This window comes from Nelumbo lutea, chromosome 4 (genome assembly GCF_056320005.1).
Source record: "Nelumbo lutea isolate HS-2025 chromosome 4, American lotus-T2T, whole genome shotgun sequence".
NCBI lineage: Eukaryota > Viridiplantae > Streptophyta > Magnoliopsida > Proteales > Nelumbonaceae > Nelumbo > Nelumbo lutea.
The window spans coordinates 42717654-42736681 of NC_142687.1; the positions used below are offsets into that span (position 1 = coordinate 42717654).

Consider the following 19028-nt stretch of genomic DNA (forward strand, 5'->3'; position numbering starts at 1 on the left):
AAAACTTTGGGGGTGGTGTCAAGTTAGTACCTGGACTTTCAAATGGGTCGTTGTAGCACCTAAACTTTTAAAAAGTGTCTAGTTGGTACCTGTCATTAACCGACCGTCAGTTATCTATTAAAAATGTCAAAACTACCCTTCAAAAGAAGACACTATTCATTGTCTTCTACCTTGAGGCTGAACTAGTTGAGGTGTTTGAGATTATAGACTAATGAAGTCATTGTCTTCTACCTTTAAATTTGAAAGATATACTTGTCTAGTTATTTATTTGCTTTCAATTATTATTTCCCTCTATCATATTTCATATTTTTTTCTCTTTTTCTTTAAAGATAACCGATTCAGTTTCAAGTTAGAAGACAATGAACAATATCTTCTTTTGAATGATAGTCTTGACATTTTCAACATATAATTGAGAGATCGGATTTGTTCCTGACCGAGCGCAGTTCACACCTTTCTCATAGCGCATCTCAGCCGTGCATTAAGAACATCTCCCGTATGAAAGATCATCCCAATGCACGGCTGCGATGCGCTGTGAGAAAGGTGTGAGGCGCGCTCAATGAGGAGCAAGCCAGTACCTTGACTAGCTTCTACCAAACGCGACCTTCCAGTTTCTCTAATTCTGCTGTTCCTCTCCTCCTCTTGAGTAGAGTGGTAGGCTGGTAGCTTCCAAACGACGACTAGTCGGCTATCCCTAAGTCATTCTTCCGTTCCTTTCCACTTGCAGATTTGCATCACAACGGTCACCACCACCACCACCACTACGCACAGAAGCTCCAATGTCTACAAAGGCCAAACTTTTCAAATTTCCCGCCAGGGTTAAGACCACTCTGTATCTCATCACGGCAACTGGAGCCGCCGGTCTTACCTTTCAAGCAGTGAACTCCAACCTCATTCCCTTGGATTCCCCAATTGCTTCGGCGATTTCAGGCTTTCCTGAGACGATAAGGGCAGGATTTAATGGCGTTATCCGCTCGTCTCGGGCTATCTACACTGTCAGATTCTATCTCATACTTAACCCTTCTCTTTTTTCGAAGTTTTTCTTCTCCATTTTTGCTCTTTTTGGTTCAATTTATTCTACCCTATTTCTGGCTTATAATCAAGTCTTATTTATTGGATGCAGATTACTTTCAATGTTGTTGATTACAAGTATTCTTTAGGTGGGATATCGTCGGATTCCGAGGAGTATCGTCGTAAATTATCTGAGGTGACTTATTTTTCCTTCTTTTATTTCTTATTGTTTCTCTCAAGAGCAAATTTAGTTTACTTGTCCTATTTCTGTTAAAGTTGAAATTTGTAAACGGTATGTTCACTAAGAAGGCTAATGGGGAATGGTTTGATCGTGATAATTTTATATTGGCAGGAAATAATGGATGTCATATCTATTATCTGCGAAAAAATGGTTAATGGTGTCCTGTCCGCTCCGCTAAAATCCAAACTAATTCATTTATGAGTTCCAGCATTTCTTGTAGCCATGCTGAAAATTCAAACTGAATTGGCATGTTGTCACAGTACAAGTACCTACTGTTATGTCATAATGCTCAAAAGATGAATTAAGATAACTCTTTTCAGTTTTCAGAACCTAATGTTTGTGGGATATAAAAGTTCTCTAGGTAACAGGAGATGGTGAAACCTTTGGAAACCGTTACTCTATTATCACCATGCAGTTTTGGAAGGAGTCCAGAAAGCTAGGGAGATGAATCTCAGAAAACTCATAATTAAAGGGGACTCGGAGGTGGTGGTAGGGTGGCTGAATAAAGACGATAGTGGTTTATGGAGATATAGCAATATGAGAGGGAAATTCAGATGGCTGGTTCGAGAAGTGGAAGTTAAAATCAGTTGGGTTAAAAGATCAGCTAATTCTTTTGCTGATGGGTTAGCTAAACAAGGGGTGGACAGGATCACATTACATGCATGTTATTTACTGATCAAAAAAAAAAAAAAACAAGGGGTTGACAGGGAGTCAATGTTCTGGGCACAATTGTAATTTAAATCTCTTTTTTTTTTTTTCTTTTTTCCTTTTTCCTTTTCTCTCTCTCTTTTTCATTTCTTGAGGCTCAAGCTGAAGGTGGAAGATAAGAAAGTTTGTCTTCCTCTTTGTAATTCCCATTGTGATAATTAATGAACTGTGTTATTGATCAAAAGAAAAAAAATGAAGCTAAAGAATTTCTATTGGAGGAGACATCAAATTGGGGGCGGGGGTGGGGGGGGGGTTGAAGATTCAAGGTCCTAAAGGGACAACTCTGCTGGTAGGGAAAGTTTGGATATGGTTCAGAAAATTCCTCAATGGATTAGTTTACATGGAATGGAGATTGGCATGGAAGGCTATCTTGCACAGGTGGGGAAGCAGTATATCACAGGAAGGAGAAGAAATGTAAAAGGGAGTTATGTGAGTTTGACTAAGAAGCTTAGAAAAGGGAAGAAGCAGCTAATAATTATTCAAGAAGGATGACACCGACAACAGGTTGGAGAGGGTTTTTGGAAGGAATTTCTCTGTAAGACATGGGAGATTGAAGGGGTGAAGAAGAAAACACATGTATAGCAGAAACCCCAACAGAAAGCGAGAATCCTATCATGGTGATGATAGATAATCAATCTAAATTAATGATACAGGGGAATAGAAAAGGATGGAAGGAGAAACTAGTGATTATTATAAGTAGGGGTATTGCGAATTGGGAAGAGTTGGGGAAATGGTTGCAAGAAAGATTGAATTAAGAGGCAAAGGATTGAATTAAGAGTTGGGGAAATGGATAATCAATCTAAATTAATGATACAGGGGAATAGAAAAGGATGGAAGGACAAACTAGTGATTACTATGAGTAGGGGTATTGCGAATTGGGAAGAGCTGGGGAAATGGGTGCAAGAAAGATTGAATTAAGAGGCAAAGGATTGAATTAAGAGTTGGGGAAATGGATGCACCTAAGTATGTGGTCACAGAGACCAACCCCAAAGAAGGTCCTCTTATAGGCAAGGATTGTGTCAATTAATAAGCTGGATAGACATGTGTAGGCTAATCTTCAAACTATTCCACCTTTGGACCTAGGTAATCCTGCCCTTGTGTCTTGTTTGCATATTGGACTTTCCTCGGGTTCTGTTGCAGATCAGGTAGGGTAATATCTTTCATTAAATAAAGCCAAAAGCCACAGCCAACCCATGTACAAAGAGATGCTGTACAATGGGAATATTCAAAAAGAAAGCAAAGGAATATAAGTAAGAAAATTTGGATCCAGCATAAAAAAAATTACTAGGCCGGACACCCTGGAAAGGAGTTTGAATGTTTAACCAGCAACGTAACAAACCCTTTAACTTGCTTTTTACTGTGTCTAAATGACAATGCTTGTTCTCAAAAACTTGCAAGTTTCTTTCTCTCCAAACGTCCAGATGATGGCTGCTGGTAAAATTCCCCAAAGTATTGACTCCTAGCCCCTCTTGGACTTCTCCACCCTCTGGATTCATAAAACTGAATTTTGATGGTAGTAGCATAAGGAATCCATGGCCTTTGGGGATTGGGGGTGTGTTCAGGAATGAGGAAGGGATTACAAGTGTTTTAGCTACTCTGTAGTCCAGAGTACATCATAATACAATTTGCCCCAGATCACAAGGATCATCATCTCTATGTTTTGCTACAATCAGCTATAGCTTTGCCCAAAATAGAGCTATCAGCTCCCTGTTTTTCTTGAGCATATGCCAATTCATTTGCTGTCTTTTTAACCCAACCGAATTAAGAGTTAAAGCTCTTTGTAAGAAGATCGATCTCCCTGAATGCAAATCTATATTTCCAGGGTGCCGACTTTATTTGCATAGCCCATGAAATGACCAAAATTGAGTCCCCTTCTACCTCCAACTCACTAGTTTCTAAGTGTACTGCTAATTTTAAGCCCTGTAAAAGTGGCATAATTTTTGCCTGAACCAAGTCTCTATAACCAATTGGTCATGAGAACAAAGCCACAACTTCTCCATGATGATTTCTAAAGGCTCTCCCTGTACCTGCCATCCCCAGATTTCTAAAAGAGCTGCCATCAAAGTCCATCTTCAGTTTATTTGGCTTTGAAGGTTTCCATCCCATCTTGATAATTTCTATATGTGTATCCAATTGTGCAACTTCCTTCCATTTCCTTATTATGTCATTTGTTGAGACATCTTCCTTTCCCCTGACACCCGAGTGTGGACCCTCCACCCAAATGGCGAATTTTCTTCTAAGTCTCTGTTCAAGGCTCTAACAACAGGTGAGCAAAGCTTCTCTTTCCCCTATAAGAAAATCTGGTGCAGTCACGTTCCTTCAAGAGTCTGCTTCTTTGTATGGGAAGTGTGCCTATAGAGAATAAACACCTGTGATTTCCTTTAGAAGAAGAGCTTGGGAAGACTTTATATTTCTCCTCACGCTTGTTGTTTATGTCTGCAAGATGGTGAAACAGTTGATCACCTACTTATACATTGTAAGTTCACTTAAAGGGTCTGGTTTTAAGCCTGATTGGTATCATTGGGTTAACCCAGAGCACATTTTTTCTTGAAGAATCAATAAAAAATTCATTAAAGGAAAAAGGTTACATCCTAACACCCTTGGTTGTCTAGATGACACACCAAATACATTCTCCTCCCTCTTTCCTTCTCTCATACCCCTCACAATCCAACTACGAAACCTCATCTTCCTCCTCCTCTCCCTGTCTTCCTACCAACCCCAAGATCACTCAATCTCGTCCAGTCCCTCCTGGCCTCCTCTTCTCCCCCTTCCTCGTCCCACCCCTTGATTTTTTCTAAGTATTTTTTCTTTTTCTTTTTCTTTTTTTGTTCAAACTTCTCAAATGCTATTTTCGTGAAACCATTTCCCTCCCCAAAAAACAAAACTGAGAGACTTTCCTATCTCAACCTCCCTCTCCACCAATTTATTGATATTCACTTTTCCATTTTGTATTAATTCATTGACTTCTTGGTCCTTTTGAATCTGTTCTTCTCTCTCTCTCTCTCTCTCTATTTCTGTCCCTAGTATTTGAAACTTCTCCTTGTTTTTCTTCTTCTGGTCTCTGCTGTTGCCTTGAGTTTTACTGCCTGTATCAACTTCTAAATCATTTGAAGCATTGCTTTTGATCAGTCATTTCTGAGATCTAGAGTTTGCCTTAGGTTCTTTCCTTTTGTAAATTCTATTAAATATGCCGCATGGACCATTCCCGACCAATCCTTCCTTGAGACGATGAAAAACCTTGGTTACATGAACAAGCTGAATTAGTTTGTCCCGGGTTGGCTACGACTCTTTTCCTACCCAATTCCATCTCTAGCTTTCCAATCAAAGAAGCCCACGCTTCTTCTTTGCCCATACCTTTAGCTTTTTTGTCACTCGTTACCTTCACTGTTATCTGCACCATCTTCCTATTATTAACTCCGCATGAGAACACCTTTCTCTTTGATGAATTTCCTTCCTTATCACAATTTTCTTCCAGTTCAGCTCTTACCACCACTCCATCACCCTCCTCAATCCCATCTGAAAATTTAAGAATTTCTTTCTCAGAGTTAATGATTGAATCCTCAACACCTACTCTTTCTTGTGATGCCATCGAGCCTGGTTCTCCAAGGTCATATCCAACCACAAGGGGTGTCAGATCTGTAACCATGGGATTGGAAGAACCAAGAATCCCTTATTTCCTGAAAAGAAAGTCCTACATTGCCATTCATGGGAGAAGGAGTGAGTTCGACACAAACCCCTTGAGTTCCACCTACAATCCTCTTCCTACCATTTTTGTCATACCTAGTGACCACCCAGACCCATCTTTCTCTGTCTTTGGTCGGAATCCTTCTTCCTATTATTCCACTCCTTTTAAACTTTGGTCCAATAAGCCCATGGAACTTTTTCTCGCCAACTACCTTTCTCCTGAACTGATTCACCTTCCTGCCATTGTTCTCTTCGGCGTTGCAACCTTGATACATCAGTGGTAAGGTTCTGGACTAAGCAAAAGAGGCAAAGTTAGGGTTGTCAACGGGTCGAAACCAGGTAGAACCGGTCCCGGAACCAATAGAAGAACTCGTGGACCCGGAACCGACACAGACCCTATAGGGTCTGTAATTCTGGACCCAGAACCGAACCGATCAGTTCTTGGGACAATCGGGTCCAACCCGATGGGCCCGATTTTGATATGTATGCTAATAATACCCTTACTGAAAAATGCAATAAAACCCCTGTAAAAACCTAAAATACAATGAAAACCCTGCTAAAAAAACTGCTAAAAAGGAAACTGGTAAAAAAACAATAATAACTGTTTTGATGTACAGTGTGTGTGTGTATTAGGGGTTGGGTCGGGTCTAAACCGGTTTGGGACAAGGTGGACCTGCTTCCGACCAGATAGTAATCGGGATTTTTTTTAAAGAACCGGAACTGACCCATCAGGACAAGTTCTGAAACCAGAACCGCCCCAATTGGTCTGGTTCTGACCCGACCAATTGACAGCCCTAGGCAAAGTCTACTGGAAAACGGTGTTACATGCAGTAATGTGGGGAGTTTGGGAAGACAGAAACAAGCACTTGTTTGAAAACAAGCCCAGACCATTCATCAAAAAAAAAAAAGCCCAGACCTCTCGAAGTGTTAATATCATATATCGCCTATCTATGTAATCTCTGGGCTGCTAATTTGGAGCTGTTCCAAGGTCTCTCAATCAATGACCTTAACAGAAATATTCATACTATTCTGTTTCTTCTACACTCCACTCAGAATATCTTAAGACAACCAGTATTATTCAGTTGAGGAGGGATGGTTTTATACTTTGATGGTAGTGCTGCAGGCAGTCGAGGTTTTCCTGGAATTGGGGGTATCTTGAGGGATGAAAGAGGTAATATTTGCTGGGTTTTCAGTGGTCCAATTGGATTTACTGACTCCACTAAGGGTGAACTGTTGGCTGCTCTTACTGGAATCAGAATAGTAAAAAGTTTTTTTTTTTTTTTTTTGTGAGAATGTAAGGTATAAATTTATCGAGAAAACTAAAAAACAGTATAACAAGCTGCTATACAAAAAAGGGGGGGGGATGCACAGCCAATGCCTATACGACCCTAAATCCCCACCCTCTGCTTATAAAAAATATTATCATATACAAGAAAGGAATTGAGATTTCTTTCCCTTCAGAGTTTGTTCATAGCTAGCTATCTATTGGGTATTCAGAACCTATCTATTGTAGGAGATTCAGCAAACACCACTAAATGTCCAAGGGATAAGGAAGGGAGTTTTTGGAGGTTGAGCTATTATTGGCAGAGGCAAGGGATTCCTTGGAATGTTTAAATGCAAACCTGTTTTGGATCCCGAGGGAGCTATAACTATTGTAGATGGCTTAGCTAAACTGGGTGCTTGCTTAGAAAATCTGTATAGAGATAGGCTTCCTCCTTTGTAAGTTCTTGTTTTATACATCCTCTCATGTACTCCTTTTAATGGAATTTGGTTCAATATCCCTAAAAAAACAGCTATCTATAATGACGATTGAGGTCTTTAACATTAGGATGTGTTGAACCCAAACCCATTAATGATGAACAAGTGTCAGAAACCATTCTTCTAGACTTCTTTCTTTTCCTTCAAATGTTACTCTATTCCTAATGTCCTTTCCTTCCTAAGAACCCAACAAACTGCAATGGGGACCATTCACAAAATAATTGCCTTTTTACCTGCTTCAATCTTTTGTTCACATTGCCATACCTTGTAAACAAGATCAGAATGAGATGCATGTTATAGAATTTGCATTCTTCCCATCCAAGGTGTTCTTATCTATTGCTTTGCTGACTGAATTATCCATATGTTATGGCTGTACATATTTCTGGGTCTCTGGGAAGTATGGCTGTCTCAAAACAGAAAACCACTTACCTAGTTGAATTATTCATGGGCATGCTTGGGAATATATTGCTTGGTCTTTTGTAAGTATGGTTGTCCCAATAAAGAAATCACATACATGATTGAATTATTTGTGTGTAATGGGCATGTTCTGGGACATATTTCTGGGTCTCTAGGAAGCATGGTTCACTAAAGCAGAATATCATGTGTAATAGAGTCATGCTCAAGTAAATTAAAGTTTTATATCCATCATTAAAGAAACATATTCTTTGTTTTCCACACTTTTTTTTGAGAAGATCATGTAATTTTCTTTAACAATAACAACAAAGAATTAAAATCATAAAAAAAAATGCTAACAACACAGAACTAAGGAACTAGCAGAAGAGGTTGGCATGCTACTTAAAATAAAACTCTGGATCTAGTCAAGGAATGTTGCAATAGCATTGCTGTTTTTGGTGGTTAACTTTAAAAAGACGTGTGAATGTAGGTTCATCTACGCTCTGCCAAGAGGATTTTGAAATTATGTGAATCCAATAAAGGTTTCTATGTCAAAGCCGGCCAGTTTGTTGCAGCCTTGCGACACGTTCCAAAGGAGTACACATTAACTCTCTCCACTTTGCAGGACCAGGTATTTATTATCTTTTCATGCATATGTGGACATTATCATTTGCAATAACTATTTATGTAGATGAAAGTTAGTGGTCTCCTGATGAATTATTTTGCTACTTTGTTCTTTTTGGTGCCTTAGGCAGTTCCCTGTCATTTTAAAGCAATTAAAGAAGTACTAGTTAACAATCTGGGACTGGATTTGTCTGAAATGTGAGTTTTCTTTACAGTAGCATTTTTTTTATCACAAAAAGAGAATTAGTTATTTATTAAACTGAGATACAGATTACAGTTTCTTTATCTACTCTGCACTCCAGAGTATTGCAACATACAAAGAAATCCAGATTATGTAGATCAACATCCCACTGTTGTAATACAGCTAGCTACAGTTTAGCCCAAAATAGAGTAGGTCTATCAACTCCTTGTTTTGCTAGAGTATCTGCCAGTCCTTTCGCTGTTCTTTTAACCCATCTGAAAATAGAGTTAAATCTCTTAGCAAGAGAGTCAATCTCCCTGAAGGCAAATATCTACTTCCATGGTGCTGAGTTTACTTGCTTAGCCCAAGCAATGACCAGAAGTGATTCCCCCTCCACTTCCAATTCTCTAGCTTCTAATTGTTCTGCTAATTTCATGCCTTGTAAGAGTGCCATTGTCTCTGCCTGAACCGCATCTCCATACCCAATTGGTCATTTGGTCCTAAGAACAAGGCTACAGCTTTCCCATTGTAATTTTGAAATACTCCCCCTATTCCTGCTCTCCCAGGGTTTCCAAGGGAGCTGCCATCAAAATTCAGCTTCAAGTTATGTGGTTCTGGAGGTTTCCAATCCATCTTAGTAATCTCTTTATGTGTTCCCATCTGTGTTACTTCCTTCCATTTCCTCATTATATCATTTATTGAGATATCTTTGTATATGTCAATGGTTTTTACCCAGTATGCCGATCTGATTTTAATTGTTTCAATTACTTCCTCTTTAGATTTGCTCTTGTCATCGAAAATCCTTTGGTTTCTTTCTTCCCAGATGGTCCAAACTACGGCTGCTCTTGTTACCTTCCATAAGCATTTCACCCTTTTTTTCTGTAGCCGTATAGAATTAGTATTGAATAAGCTAACCACATCTTGTGGGGTTCTCATTTACAACCAAAGAGTGAAGAAAAGTAATCCCAATTGCAAGACACCAAAGAGCATGAGATTAGTAAATGAGGTAGGGTCTCACCACTAGCCAAACAGAGGATACAAACATGAGGAGATAGGCACTTAACTGGCCTTTACAGTAGCATTTTTATTTCTCAAAAAATCCATTGATATTTACCTGTAACATTCTTCTGCATGGTTTTTTCATTTTCAAATAGTCTTCTTGCTTTCTGTACATGGTCTCATCTTGTACATGCTTGCCAAAGACCCTCCCATAGCAGAGACACAGGATCAAACTTGTGGTATGGGTCTCATGTGCACCCTGCTTTGTCCTTGCTCAACTATTAAGATACCAAAAAAAAAAAAAATCTTATCCATGTTTTTGCACTCAATAAAATACAATATCTACTACTTTAAAGAAGTACTTTATTTCTGCAATTATCAATGCCTTGTTTATTTATACTCAATTGTTTTATTTCCCAATTGAAGCAAAATCTAGGTCTTGTGAAACACATTTTTTTTTATGGAGTTTGGAGGCAATTATTTTTCTGTGGCCCTTCACTCTTTAAAGAGACATGCAATATTTTTTGTACAACTTTTCTCTGTCGTTTTCTAACTGATGATGTAGATTTTTTATGGGCAGAACTCTTGTCACTACTATTTGGTCTAAAGCTTGCAAGTTCTCTAGACTTTACAGACAGTTTAGTGGGAGGTGACTCATGCATTATTGTGGAATGTCTAAGACATAATCCAGCACCATGGACTATGGAGATATAGGAAATGGTAAGGGAGGATGCAAATGAAGGACCCAGGGGCTAATGTTGGGTGGACTCCTAGTGAAGGGATTGACATGGCTGATGCACTAACCAAACATGGTGTGAATAGGGATCACATGTTTTGAGGGACTGTAAACAATGTACAAACATTTTAAAGGTCATTATCCAGTATTGGTCCCAGCTATCTGTGGTCTTGGGAGGGGGTGAACTGGATATGGTCCTAGTCTTTGGCATTTTTTTTTTTCTTTTGGCACGAAGTAGCTGCTTTGAGACTCAAAACTGCATTTCCATGCCATAGGATTTGCAAAGAGTACACCATTTACTAATTTCCTGTACTGTTACATCAGATTTGTGGGATTGGCTCTTGATTTTTGGATGCAGGTGTAATAGGCCAGCAGATATAAGCAGGCTTTTTGACCCTTCTGCCTTTGCTTGGTGCCATCGAAGAGGAAGAATAATGTGGAGGGTTGCAAGAGCAGCACTGCTTTGGACAGTGTGGGAAGAAAGGAATGCCAGAATATTCCAAGAGACGGTGTGAAGCCTACAAGATCTGAAGGAATGTATTCTGTACAGGGCTATAGTGTGGCTAAAATCTCTGGATTTATTTCAGCAGTTCTCTTTGAAGACAAAGATGCACATGAGCTGGGAACCCCCACCTGAAGGTTTCATGAAGTTTAATTTTGATGGTAGTAGTCTGCGCAACCCAGGTCTGTCTGGGATGGGAGGGGTTATAAGGAACGTAAGTGGTTCTGTAGCTCTTCTATTTTCAGGTCCTCTAGGTGAGGGGGACTCCACTAGGGCAGAATTGTTAGCTGCACTACAAGGGGTACAGTTTGTTATACAACTAGGAGTGGAGCAGCTACTAATAGAAGGTGATTCTCAGGTGGTTGTGGGGTGGCTACAAAAACCAGAGGCTGCAGTTTGGTGCTTCAAAAATGAACTTAAAAGATTCAAATGCTTGACGAGGAATTTGTATGTTAGAATACAATGGGTAGGGAGATCTGCCAATGCTATGGCTGATTGTTTAGCCAAGCAAGGGGCAATGAGGGAACATCTGTATTGGAATTTGGGCCCAGTTGTGATCGTTTTTAGTTTATGATGGGTTGGAGTGGTTGCAGCTCATGCCTCTCCTAGTGCATTCTGTAATAGTTCCTCTTGGTTTCTTCTATTAATAATTTCTTTCATTTATCAAAAAAAAAAAAAAACTGCATTTCCATGTTTGAAAGCCCAAGATTTTATCCTTAAGCCAAGTAATGGCCCTAATGTACGAACATTTTAGTACATCACTTGTACCAACTTTATGTTCTTTTCCATATATAAATAAAAGTTTTGGTATAGATTCAATGTGTCTAATCCCTACCCTCGGTGGCAATGTTATGTGCTGGTTGTTAAATTTCAAAGAGATGAAAAGCAGTTATGAGCTGATATTGGATATTTGGATTACTTGTCTTAGGTTAGAACTTAGTTCATTCTGAGTTCTTGGTTGTTGAAAGAACCTCTATCTTCTGGTCAGTTTTAAATTTGTAGGATTTTGTAACTGAGGATTTATGCTCTTATTGATTTTGTAGTCTCCTATTGAGACACATGTATTTTTTTCTGTCACACCATTTTCTCAGTTATCTTTTCTATGTATATTTTTAATATACTTGTCAATATTTTTTTTGTTTACCATAAAAAGTATTATGTAAGAGTTGAGTCCATCTGGCTCTAAAAATCATGGGATGTGGGTTATGATGGATCCGATGACTGGGTACCCATATGCAGGCATGTTGTATACTGAATTATATGATTCTTGAGTAAGCAAGATATGTTTAGTAATCTAGTTGCAATCAATTATATTTTTTGGGAAGTAGATGGAAAAATTTTATTAAAAGAGAAAAAATGAGAAGACTGATTACAAGCAACAGCCAGGTTTTGAGATAACACCTGCCCAATCACAGAAATAAAACATAATTAAAAGCACAATACAGAGGGAACAAAAGAAAGCCACCCAAAACAAGAGCAATTATAAATCTTCTTCAAGCATTTCGTCTTGTTCATCTCCTTCCTCATCCCACTCCTAATTATATTTTTGTTGTTATATTTTATTTATAATTTATTATTTTATTATATTCTATTATTGTTTTTTATTAGTTTATTAATATTCTTTTGTTTTTGCTTATTATTTTAAAATTAATTTATTATTATTTAGTAATTAATATATTAGTATTTTATTATTACTTTAATTATAATATATTAATATTTTATTTGTACTTTATTATTATTATTATCTCATAAATAATATCTTTGTTTTTTATTATGAATTTATTAATATTTTATTCTACTATTTTTATTTTATGAATATTTTATTACTATTTTAATTATTTACTATACTCTGATTTTATTGTTATTGTTATCTTATTATTACTTCCATAATATTTATTATTTAATTGTTAATGTTTTATTATTATTATTTTTATTACTTTAATTATGTTGTATTAATATTTATATTATACTTTATTATTGTTATATTTAATAATTAATATCTTTGTTTGTTATTATTAGTATTTTATTATAGTACTATTATTTTATTACTATTGTACTAATATTTTGTTAATAATTTATTAATTCTTTATTGTGATTGTTATTATCTTGTTATTAAGTTAGTAATATTGTATTATTTCATTAATATTAGGTTCTGGGGGGCTTATCGGGCTTTTAATTCTTGATAGACTCTGGAATGGGAATCCCATTACCTGGAGGGGGGGGGGTGGAATGGCCATTCCCCCTAGAATGGGAATCGGAATCCCATTCTTCCTGTCAAATAAATGGTAGGAACCGGAATGGGCCATTCCTTTTCCGATCCCAGGCACCTATTCCTGGAAACCAAATGGATCCTGAATATAATGATGGCTCATGGGGTGTCTAGTTTACTCAGGCTGAAAATTCTTCTCTGTGATCATTTGAAGCACCATTAGATCTTGACTGGCAATCAGATGGCTATTGACATGGCGCACAGTCCTGTTCAATATGACTGAACCAAAGATATTGAATCAGTATACATTTGACCGAGAAAAAGGTTTTTCCTGGAAAAGTATGTCCACCCTTTGTGAGGTCCAAGTGTTGACTTACTGATGTACTCAGAAAAGAATGGTAAGAATGTAATGTTGTATACACCTGGTAATAAACAGGGATATTGTTCTAGAGGAAGGGATTGGAGTACCTTTCTAAACATTGTCCAAAAATCCTTTGAGTTCACTGAAACTATGGTTGGTGGTATGGTCATTCAGGTCTTTATTTGGAAACTACTTTCTTACACTTATTTATATATTCTATGGTTTCCCACTACAAATTGCTTAACAAGTTTACCTCTCCATGTAGATTTCATTTTGTTGTTATCTAATGTTTCCTTTTGAAAGAAAAATGTTTGTCCATACCACTATTTTGGTTTTAGTTATTTCTTGGAAGGCTAACATCTGATTTTTAATTTCTTGAGTAAACACCAGATTTTTGTCATTTGATGAACAACCGATTGCTGCTGCATCAATTGCTCAAGTTCACCATGCATTGTTGAAAGATAATCAGGAAGTAGCCATTAAGGTTTGTTTTTTTTTGGGCCCTTATCAAGTTCATGTGGATGATTGTACATAATCTCTTTGTGCAAGGTTGTTCTTATTTGGTATGATTTTCAAAAAAAAAGTTTTTTTTTTTTAATACTTGGAATCAGCATAAGAAAAAGAATTTTCATTTTTTTTTTTACTTCTGCTGTACATTGTATTTCATATTTTAGTCCTAATTGCAATGTAGGTCTATAACTTTCATTGAGATATTTTAGTTGGCATTTAACAAAATGGCCTCAGTTGATAACGAACAATTTTGTGATCCAAAGCTGCTATTTTTTTGATTGGCAAAAGTGAAACATCATCATCCTTATCCCAACTATATGAGGTTGGCTACATAAGTCCTGTTTTACCAATCCATTTTATTTAATGCCATATCAACTGTAGAGCATATGGAAATAACAACTTCAGACACTGTTTTACCATGAATCCTGTGCACAATATGGGAGGGAAAATCAGATCTTTTATTAACAGGAGGGTATGAGCTTCTACAATGTTCATTTAACTGACAAGTAGAACATTCCAATGTAGCAACAGACACTGACTTGAACAGGTATGGAAATAACAACTTCAAAGACGCAAAGGAAAAATGACCCCATATCAGTAACTTGACATTGAACAGACTAGTGGGTGTTAGTGGATTACTATTTTACCTTTTGTTCTATTCAACCCATTTTTCAATATTTCAGAAATACCGCTGTTATTATTCGACTCAAAACCCATTTTTCAGCTTCCTTGAAGTACTTTCAAGCAGTACAATGAGAGAAAAATGTCTCCCAACATGTAGAAATCTTATATACAAGGCAGTTGGGCTCTTAAGGGTATTTTAGTCATAAAAATATGTTTAATAAGGCTGACTCTCCCTTCAGGAGCAGTTCGGTCATGAAAATTTCATATATGCTGATGTGGACATCTTCTGTCAATGAACACTACGGTGCTCTATTGGATGGTGAGTTTTAGTAAACAAAAACTCACTGGCATGGGGTTCCCTGGACATTTTGAAAAGTAATGGTGAGTTTAAGGGAAATGCTGAAAAGTCATGGTGAGTTTTAGACAATTTCTCTTTTCTTTTTCTTGCTTCCATGTCATCTCTACTCTCCACCCCTTCCCCTCCACATGTTACCCACCAAGCCAAGTCAGCATCGTCTCCAACCTTCACACAACTCTATAACAGTGCCTCAGCTTCGGTTGCCACCCAAACTTTATGCCAGACACCTTCTACAAGTCAATTGAGCGAGGAATGGCTTCTGGTTTTGTACCTACTAATTTAATCCTTGCTGCATGGAGGTCAACTATATTCATCGCTTCCAAGACTCCCCTGCAAGCTATTGTGACTTTGTCCAAGATAGACTCAGACCACAAGTTGGACGGAGGGCCCAGAATGTTCGGGGTGATACTTCCCTCCTTAACAGTCTTCTCATTATAGGAAGGATACTAGTTTTCAACCATAACCAGACCTTCATTGGTCTCCGAAGTGCAAAAATTGAGTTTGGTTCTCCCCCCCAAGATGGCTTTATTCGGTTCGAAAGGCTTGAGTGTAACTGTGTCTTTCAGATCCAGTTTACTTGCAACTGCATTCAGACTCTCTTTCCAATCTTTTTATTTTTGGTTGAGACTACCATTTTTTGCTCCTAGTTTTCACTTCCTCCCTTTACAGCCATCATTGGGGGCCATTGTAAGGCATACAAATGTATCTCCAAGTCTATCTTCTCCGCTCTGATTTCTTCCATTTTCTGTAACCTTTCCTCCTGGCTCTCCTGCTGGCTTCCCCCTTCTTCCAGAATCTTGTCAAACCTTTGATCATCAACAAACCTAATTATATATATTCCTGCAACAGATCTTGTTATGGACGCATTCGTGGGGAAGAAGTACCGCTGCCGGCAGCAGCAGTAACGTGGGACCCTCATCAGATTATCTAGCTAGCCACAGTTCATCTTACCTTATCCTTATCTTATCTGCTTTCTTACTCTTATCTTATCTGTTCCAATAAGGATTAGTATAGAGTCTGATTTATCTTAGGGAGTTTTTATCCTTCTTGAGTTGGGAGTCTTATCTAGGAGTCTTATCTATCTTATATGTAAGCAGTTTAGTTAGTCTTATCTAGGAGCCTTATCTATCTTATCTGTAAGCAGTTTAGTTATCAAGGAGTCTTCCTACAAGGAGGACTCTTACCTCTTGTAATCTCCTGTTTAAGGAGCTGAAATTATTGAATAAGGATATCAAATTTCCAGTCAAGAAAGAGAGTAAAAGGAGAGTTCGGTGATCTCTGGGACAAATCACCCTCTAGGGCGCCAAGGTAGGTTCAGCTAGGAAGGGGAGGAACAAGGGAAAATAGGAGCTTTTCCCCGTGGACCAACCCGTGACGAGATCCTATGCCCGGGCCCATAACATTCTGGTATCAGAGCCAACCGTCATGGGAGATCTGGAGCAGCTATCATCCAGGGTCCACGAACTGGAGCATAGGCTCGTGGAAACCAGCGTGGAGGTTCGTGAGGTCAAAGGTGATGTCCGGGAGCTGTGACGCTTGTTGGAATCGTATTTCTCTAACAAGGAGAGGAATCCAGAAGGGGCTGTAACCACAAACAGCCGCCGACCAGACTTGACGGAGTCGTCCGGCGAATAGCAGGTCGTCGCCCCGGTAGCCGCGGTCGTTCCCAAGTACAGCAAGCTGGAGTTCCCTTCATACAACTGTGCCGGAGATCCTTTGGGATGGCTGTACAGATGCGAGCAGTTCTTCCGCAACCAACGGACAGGGGACAACAACAAGGTAAGCTTGGCCGCATTCCACATGACGGAGGAGGCGCAACTCTGGTTTTATAAATTGGAGCAGGAGGAACCCGGACTCAGTTGGACCCAATTCAAATCCTACTGCCTCCTCAGGTTTGGGCCCTCATTGACGAGCAACCCGTTAGGTGAACTGATCAACCTCAAACAGACGGGAGCGGTGGCTGAATACCAGCGTCAATTTCAGACCCTCCTTTCCAGAGCAGCTTCGGTACGACTGGACCAGCAGGTAGACATGTTCACCGTAGGGTTAGCAGAACCCTTGAGGGTGGATGTGGAGATGCAACACCCCCCAACCTGGTTACAACCATGAATCTAGCTCGCGCCTTCGAACGAAAGATGCAGCTCAGCCGCGGAACCTTCAGTATGGGGTGGCCTCCATCCGCATGGGCACCCCCGGAACCACTCGGAATGGCTCCATCTTCAGCAGCCAGCCAAGAACGGAAACCACAGACGAGCCACAATTCCAAATCAGCATCTAGTGAGGGGAGCAGCGTTGTTGCACCCCCTATTAAGCACTTGTCCAGGGCTGAGATGGCGGAACGCAGGGTGAGGGGACAATGTTTTAATTGTGATGAACTCTACTCAGCAGGGCACAAGTGCAAGAGACTTTTCTGCCTTCTGATGGAACAAGAGGATGGTGAGGATGAATCTCCTCCATTGGAACCCGATCCAGGAGGGCTAAATCATTCCACCTATCCTGGATTCCCTTGACTGAACTCCAAGACACATATCCAGATTTCGAGCTTGAGGACAAGCTCGTAGTCCAAGAGGGGAGTAATGTTATGGACGCATTCGTGGGGAAGAAGTACCGCCGCCGGAAGCAGCAGTAACGTGGGGCCCTCATCAGATTATCTAGCTGGCCACAGTTCATCTTACCTTATCCTTATCTTATCTGCTTTCTTACTCTTATCTTATCTGTTCCAATAAGGATTAGTATAGAGTCTGATTTATCTTAGGGAGTTTTTATCCTTCTTGAGTAGGGAGAGTCTTATCTATCTTATCTGTTAGAAGTTTAGTTAGTCTTATCTAGGAGTCTTATCTATCTTATCTGTAAGCAGTTTAGTTATCAAGGAGTCTTCCTACAAGGAGGACTCTTACCTCTTGTAATCTCCTGTTTAAGGAGCTGAAATTATTGAATAAGGATATCAAATTTCCAGTCAAGAAAGAGAGTAAAAGGAGAGTTCGGTGATCTCTTGGACAAATCACCCTCTAGGACGCCAAGATAGGTTCAGCTAGGAAGGGGAGGAACAAGGGAAAACAGGAGCTTTTCCCCGTGGACCGACCCGTGACGAGATCCTACGCCCGGGTCCATAACAGATCTGCTATGGCTTTCCATTCAGAACTTTTTCTTCCCTTTGGAAAGCAATCACTTGTCTTTGCCCATCACCAAACTGTTCTGTTAGCGTCAGGAAACCATCCCTTAAATTCTTTCTGTGTTCCACCTGGTAAAGCCTGCCTTCCATCTGTTAACTTTCCTAGCCATAACAGTGAAAAAGCTCAAAATAGAATTTGGAAGGGTTGTCAAGAATGAATGGATCCTCACCCCAAAGAGCCTCCTTTATATTAATAAAGATGTACAATTACAATAATTCCCTTACAGGGCAGTATACAAAGTACAACAAGGACTATGATAATAAATGTGTTGGTTTCACTGTTTTGGGTTTGATTATTTTGTTTATCTTGGTTTTATGTTAGAGTGTTTCCTCAACCCTCTTCGTTGTAGTCTGATCATAATCTTTTTACCTTTACCTTTTAAAAAGTGTTTTTTTCTCCTTTGTTATTAAAATAGCAATAGGGATATTTGCTTCTGCTTCTACTTTCTTTTTATAAAATGATAAAAGGAAAAACCAGGTAAGGATGGCTTCCTTATATGCTCTTTGTATCATGCATTATATTGCTAATTTCTGTGGCATACTGGCATATACTTATTGGAGGAAATCAGGAGATGTTTGGCTGGAATAACCAGTTAATTATGAAAATATCACCAATTTATTCTATGCAAGTTTCTCTCATTGTGACTGCCAGGTACAATACCCAGGTTTAGAGCAACAGATGAAAATAGATATTACAACCATGGCTATCCTCTCAAACTGCGTAGCCTGGGTATTTTCCTTATTTTGTTCTTTTCCTTGAGATGATATTTTCTTTATGTTTTTGTTTTTGTTATCATGTCTATCTATGATATACTTCAGATGATAAACGATGACTTCCATTTTTAATCTTTCCTGAGATGTATATGATGCTGATTGTGTTGTTTCCTGAGATATATATGCTATTGATTGTGATGTTTTCTCCCCAGCAAGGTTTTGAGTTTTTGAACATTTGATAGATGT

The 19028-nt window shown here is 38.9% G+C and overlaps 1 protein-coding gene across 1 annotated transcript in view; it reads left to right on the top strand.

Moving 5' to 3' along the window:
• Positions 1–598: 598 nt before the first annotated feature.
• LOC148855449 (Protein kinase superfamily protein) overlaps positions 599–19028 on the top strand; it is an 88280-nt gene continuing 69850 nt past the window's right edge. Inside the window, exons 1-6 of the mRNA XM_088986727.1 lie at positions 599–992; positions 1121–1204; positions 8283–8423; positions 8544–8614; positions 13795–13888; positions 18721–18798. Coding sequence (XP_088842853.1) covers positions 777–992; positions 1121–1204; positions 8283–8423; positions 8544–8614; positions 13795–13888; positions 18721–18798 — 684 coding nt within the window. The 5' untranslated portion in view covers positions 599–776. The remainder of the gene's footprint in view (positions 993–1120; positions 1205–8282; positions 8424–8543; positions 8615–13794; positions 13889–18720; positions 18799–19028) is intronic.